This window comes from Vespa crabro, chromosome 2 (genome assembly GCF_910589235.1).
Source record: "Vespa crabro chromosome 2, iyVesCrab1.2, whole genome shotgun sequence".
NCBI lineage: Eukaryota > Metazoa > Arthropoda > Insecta > Hymenoptera > Vespidae > Vespa > Vespa crabro.
Window position 1 is genome coordinate 6,144,693 of NC_060956.1, and position 6,877 is coordinate 6,151,569.

At 29.3% G+C, this 6,877-nt stretch overlaps 1 protein-coding gene across 1 annotated transcript; it reads left to right on the top strand.

Moving 5' to 3' along the window:
* Nucleotides 1-128: 128 nt before the first annotated feature.
* Nucleotides 129-4,050, top strand: LOC124421833 (cholinesterase 2-like). Its single transcript, XM_046957475.1, has 10 exons — nucleotides 129-412; nucleotides 546-677; nucleotides 1,136-1,298; nucleotides 1,689-1,874; nucleotides 1,954-2,153; nucleotides 2,221-2,377; nucleotides 2,454-2,581; nucleotides 2,644-2,788; nucleotides 3,496-3,628; nucleotides 3,702-4,050. The coding sequence occupies exons 1-10, from the start codon at nucleotides 212-214 to the stop codon at nucleotides 3,904-3,906; spliced, it is 1,650 nt and encodes a 549-aa protein (XP_046813431.1). The 5' UTR covers nucleotides 129-211; the 3' UTR covers nucleotides 3,907-4,050.
* The last annotated feature ends 2,827 nt before the right edge of the window (nucleotides 4,051-6,877 follow it).

Below are 6,877 nucleotides of genomic sequence, written 5' to 3' on the forward strand. Positions count from 1 at the left end.
TGACTGTACAGGAACGCTATCGCGCTTTTCTTATGTTGTGCCAAAAATGCGAAAAAATACGTCAGCAGCCAAACGGATAATGATAATACGCAGATGCAAATATTTTCCTGCTATGATATCTATACCCCATTAGTTTCACTTCAGCATTTTTTGAAACACATATGTTCATCTACGATATAAGCATTAGTTGTCCTCTTAAGCTGAGCTAATAATGACGACGTACAGTATATTCTTACTATATGTTTTTCTCTTATTTAATTGGTCCTTGGCAGATGAGTTCTCACCAGTGATACAAACTATCAAAGGACCAGTGAAGGGTCTCGTTTTGACGACCATCAGAGAATCTAAGAAATATCATTCCTACAGAGGTATCCCTTACGGCAAACCACCAATTGGACATCTTCGATTTAGAGTAAGTATATCGTAATTAAGGGAAAAAGGGAGAGAGAGAGAGAGAGAGAGAGAGAGAGGGAGAGAGAGAGAGAGAGGTAGAAAGAAAAAGATTCGACATGAATTCGTCTAAAACGAATGAGAATTTCTTGTAGCCACCTGTCGAGGTAGATTCATGGACCAAAGAGTTCGATGCTACAAAGGATGGTCCTGTTTGTCCACAAATATATAATAACACATTTATCGGCCAAGAGGATTGTTTGAATCTCAATGTCTATACGCCGCAGGTGATTTTTCATGTTTTTATTATTCAATATGTTGACTATCGAAACGATATATTCATCTAATATCTTTCATAAAGATATATTTTTATAAATAAGGGATACATACAAATTTATTTTCATAAGTTTTTATCGGTTTATTCAATCGCGTTAAATTAACACCTTGAAACATTTTATCATCCTTATTATTTCTCAACATTCTGAATAAAAAAGAAAAAATAATGGAAGGAACGTCACGTGCTATTAATTCGATTACCAAACAATAGAAAGCCAATTTTTATGGATTTCTCGTGCTAGCCAACGGTTATGCACTTTCACTACAAATTTTACCCATGCATTCATTCATTATGTAAAAGTAGTACATTATATTCCATATTTATAATATTTTAGCATGTAGGAATTTTACAATTTCGCAATAATATTATTTTATTTAATAAATATTATTTTCCAATATTTCCCTACAGCTCCCAAAAGATGGAGAAGATATTAAACTCAAAGCTGTTATGTATTGGATTCATGGGGGTTCCTTTATTCATGGAATAACTTCGAAATTCTATTACTCTCCTGATTATCTGATCGAAGAAGACATCGTAGTCGTCATTGTTAATTACCGGTTGGGCGCTCTTGGTATGATAATTAATTTATTCAGTAACTGAAAAATAGATAGATAAAATAAATGTATAAAATTTAAATACAAATTTGTTTTTTAACCATTAAAATATATGATATGATGATAAAGAATATACGGGTCATTATATTGATTCACTCATTCATTAGATAAGAACGATCGATAAACAAGGCATTCGGCAAACGCCCAACTAGTTTAACAATAGTTACGATTGAGAATTATTGATTGAAAAAAAATAAGCTAACCAAGGAAAAATTTGGTATTACTTTATCAATATTACAAATAATTTTATCTAATTATTAATACCTTTTTAAAAGAAATAACAATGAAATAAGTAATAAAACAAAAAAATCGAATTAACAAATCAATTTTAATAATATTCCGCACAGGATTTTTAGCGTTGCAACATCAAAATGCAACTGGTAATGCAGGCCTAAAAGATCAAAATCTTGGTCTGCGATGGGTTCGGGATAACATAGCAAAATTTGGTGGTGATCCAAATAAGGTGACGATAGCTGGTGAAAGTGCTGGTAGTGTCAGTGTAGGATATCACATACTTTCAGAAAAATCGAAAGGTATTCAATGATTTCCTTTATGCTCAAAATCAAAATTTATTTAACACTCACCTTATTTTTAATTTTATTCTATTGACAGGTCTGTTCCGTAATTCAATCGAGATGAGTGGAGTACCATTATGTTATTGGGGATTCAGTATACCAGAAGATGCAACAGAAAGAGCTTACGCATTCGCTAAGGAACTTGGATCCACAGCTACGAACGTTGATGAGTTACTTGAATTTTATTATAAAGTCGATGTAGAAAATTTGACTAGAACGATTTCAAACGCAACGCTGGTAGGAATTCCTTTTTGAAATGATTCTATTATAACGAAAAAAAATATTCATAAGCTTATGATTCTAGGTGGATCCTCCATTAAAGCCAACTCTAGAGAATCCAAATTATGGTCCAGATTGGTTCATAACTGAATGTTCTTTAAAGAAATACAGATCAGGAAATTATAATCACGGACCTCAAATGTTAGGCTACAACAAAGACGAAACTCTTGATTTTGTAGGATGTTAGTAATCTCGACATTAATCCTATATAGATTTCCATTTTTCATTTTCTTTATATTATTATTTTGAATTTTATAGCATTAGAAGGTATTCGCAAAAGTCTTAATATATCTTCGAAAATTGCTTCTGATATTGGTATTAAAAACATCGATGTGTTGAATATAAACGAAGACATAGCGAATGTCAGCATACATAAAATCGTAAAGGTTAGTCAGATTAAATAATAAATAGAATTTTTGTAAATTAATTTATTTATAATACTTTCTAGGTTACTTCGGAAATCTTGTTTATGGCTCCTATAGATTACACGCAAAAGTTAATGGCAAAATTCAATGATCCTATTTATTACTATCGATATGATTTCGCTTATAACAAATCCTTACACAAAATCCTAGATCACATTGATATAAACGGTAAGTTTTGTTATATATCTAATATATAAAGTATGTTCTTTTTGACTTGAGATTTCAAAACTGTTTACATTAGACATTAAAGCTTTAATACATTAAAATCATATATGTTAATCTGATAATTACGTAGGCTTTTTAATCGCTATATGGAACTAGTTAATTAGCCAATATGTGTGTCAAAAATAAAAATATCTTATTTCTGAGAAAGAAAGCTTTACGAAGCGCGTACGAATATCAATAAAAACAACTTTAATAACTTTTGAAAATATTTGCTACGATTTGTAAACATTGGCAAAATTGATGATTATTAATAACAACTTCGAACTAACTCTCAAGACGATCCAAGAGGGATGAGTCGTCGTAGGTACTTAGAAAGAATCAATGATGACTTTCTCAAAGAATCGTTAATATAAAATATCTAGGATTTTTCAAAGATCGTTTTATATGTATAATTTACGACAAATAATATTTCAAGAACATTGTTAAAAATTTATAAGTTATGTCGAATCTATTCGATCAATAGATATATTACTGGTAGGTATAGTTAAATAAGAAATCGATTAGCTTCTATTATGACGACGAATGAAGAAAAAATCTCCAACGCTTATTTATCCATATTTTGTTTAAATTTTGTTTTTGATTTTATTTTATTTTATTTTATTTTATTTATTTATTTTTTTTTTATTAATCGTAATAATTGATTGTTTTAGGTGCCGCACACACCGATGAAATTGAAATGATATTTTATTCAGATTTATTCCAAGTAAATCCTAAGGCAAAAAACAGGATGACATTGCTACAACAAAGGATGACTCGTTTGTGGACGAATTTTGTTAAATACGGGTTAGAATTCAAAATGGATCCTCTATTAATAATCAATATTATAAACTTTCTATTAATATTTACTTATTTACAGAAATCCAACTCCAGATGGTACCAACGATACTTTACTAAACATTGTTTGGCCAGATTCGAGAAAATCTGGTAAAATGTTGTGGTTAAACGATGATTTGGAAATACATGATCGATACAAGACTGTGATTATTGATGTAACTGAATTAGGCTTGAAATTATTCGGTGATAATATGAACGGATGTGATATAAACTGGAATGTAATATAAATAACATACAACTTTTAATTTTAAATTAATTTTTGTCCTAAATAAACAATTTTTGTAAATCGTTAATCTCATTCACATTGTAATTTCGATGTAATATATTTAATATTGTAATCATTTATTATTAAATTATCCTACAAACGATTACTTCTGATGTTGATTTTATGAGATTCAGCTAAATAAAAGAAGAAATATTAAAAATCCTGTACGATGAATTCCCGTTATAAATTTAGTTAAAAAACAAAGATAAAATGAAAAAAAAGGAATTATATACCAATAATATGTTTGATGACGAATTTGGTACTAATTAATTTAATTTCGATTAATTTCCTATGTATTTAATACATCGACTGTGAAATCGAATGAGTATAATTCATTTTATAACTTGCTATGAAATAGCTTAATCACCATCAACGATGATTCATTCTATTCTAAAATCCATGTTTCCAAGATAATTTATTAATCGAAATTTCGAATAATAAAACGATGTCCACGGTAGGACATTTAATCGCGGGACCTACGAACACTATACTTTAAAATCGACGTTTTCAAGGTTAATACGAGCTAATCAAAAAATTCTGACTTTCAATGCTATGTAGAGGATGGTCAGTCCCTCCTTATAGATAACAGAGCCATCGTAACATTGACATTTACATTTCTAACACAACCAATCTTCTCTATGACATTTCGAATGATCAAACAAACTCCATAGTAAGACTTTTAATTAATCGTGGTCACGATCATTCACGTCACTTTTCGTCGATCCAAACGCGAGTATTCTCTCTATCTTATCTATTCAAACATAATCTTCTTGCTTATTCTTTGTTAGAATTCATTAATATTGATTCTTTATTATTTTCACGAGAGAAAAATATTTTAAAATCCGTTAAAATAATCAAATAATTATAAACGAGAAGATTCTATGTTGATCTAATGAATAAATCAAAACCATTAACGAATAAATCTCCGAAAAAAATTTATTCGTGGTCACTCAATGCTCTTTTACTAATTAATTACTATCAATCACTCGTGTCGATTCAGACTTTTCGTCCTCGACATGATTGAGTGATGGAAGAGATTTAAAAATTTACTTACTAAAAACACTCCAAAACACTCATCCGGGATTTAAGTCGAAATTGAAGGTGGGGATAATTCGTAGGTGGATGAAAATGAAGTAGATCGACATCGAGGTTGATTGAAATCCTCTTCAATGATGCACTGACTCTAATACGCGATAATTATTTATTAATGGACGATCACTGAAGTTAATTCGCGTAACATTATTGTCTTTTAATTTAAATACAGTCTGTGCAACTGTTAAAAATACAGAAAAAGAAAATCTTTTTCGAAGAAACATTTTAATGATTGCATTGCTCATAGTCGATGTAAATCCACTTTTTGTTTTAATAGCGAACCAAACAAATACAGCTTCTACTTCGCGATATTTTTATATTTTAGCGATACAAACACTCCATAATTTCATTATTATGCCCACGATAGCAATGAAGTTTTGAAACAGAAAAATAGAGGAAAAAAATTATTATACTATAATAAGAAAATATTGAAAATATTTGAAATGTATGATATTAAAAATATACTCATCTCAAATCTCAATTGTTGTCAAGCATTCTGTACCAAGATGATGAAGGACTTCGACGAAAATAAGAAACTACAAATGAATTTCTTATTCCAATCGACATTTCCATTTTGTGACGAACAACAGTGACTCTTTTTCGCGATTATTTGTACTTTAATTTCTCTTATTCAACATTCAATTCTTCCTTGGTCTCGTGCACCATTGCGATGTTTTCCGAAAACAGAAAAAATAGAAATAAAATAATTACTATCATCGTCGTAAGAAAAATTTATGAAATTCGATGAAATTAAAGAATTTCGATGTACATACGTCGGGATCTAAACAAAAACTAATTCATTAACAGGCAAAGTTAAGCTAAACGTTCGCTATTGTTGATAATAAGCCGAACCAATAATAACAAGGTAAAAATATTTAAATATTGGAATTTTAAATTAGATCCTTCTATTTTTATCTCGTATTATGAATTTTGTAATGTTTAAACGAATGCACACTGTTACTTCTTCTATTAATTAATTAGTAGTAGAATAAACAGTATGCATTAGTTAAAATTAATCATTTAATTAAAATACTGTTTAAATATTAGTTTATTGTACTCCGTGTACGTTATATACCATTTAAATAATTGTAAAACTTATTTCTAAGATCCATTAGAATGAACGCCTGTACACGTATTTGTTTATTTTTATATTGTTTTATTTTAAAGAATCATTAATCGAATACTCATTAAAATGCCTGAATAAGTTACTATGACTTTTCCGTGTGAATATGAAGAAACGCGTTTCCTTTTTGAATTGATTAAAAAAATATAAGCATCTGTTTAACCTATGCTATTCAAGGAAGCAATCGTTTACTTCACGAAAACAAACCGCGCACCAATTTAGGGTTTATATAAAAATCAATAGTAGCTTCTTCTCTTTTGTCGCAAAGTTCGAGGAGCGCTACTATATGGAAGTTTTTCTTTCACAAAAAAAAAAAAAGAAATGTCGATAACAACGTTTTCGCTAATAACGAGTCGAGGCGTAATTCTTGAAAATATTTTATGAACATGGTCTCTTTTTAAAGATGAATTAAGTGAGGGCATGACCGAATTTTTTTAAGAAGTTTTACTTTCATTCATAGATTATTGTCAAAGAAACGTCACTTTTGACACGATTTTTTTCCAAAGAAAATAAAGCTTCCTCAAAAGTACGAAAAAAGCAATGTCCTTGTTTGAATCTTCATCTTTAAAATGACATCTTGTTCATCAAAATTTTTCAAAAATTATGTCAGTGCTCATCATTGAGGTAAACCATTATAAAACCAGTAGTAATGAACAGTCTTAATTTTTATATCAATGTAAATTGAGATAAAACGTATTTATCAAAGACAAACAAACAC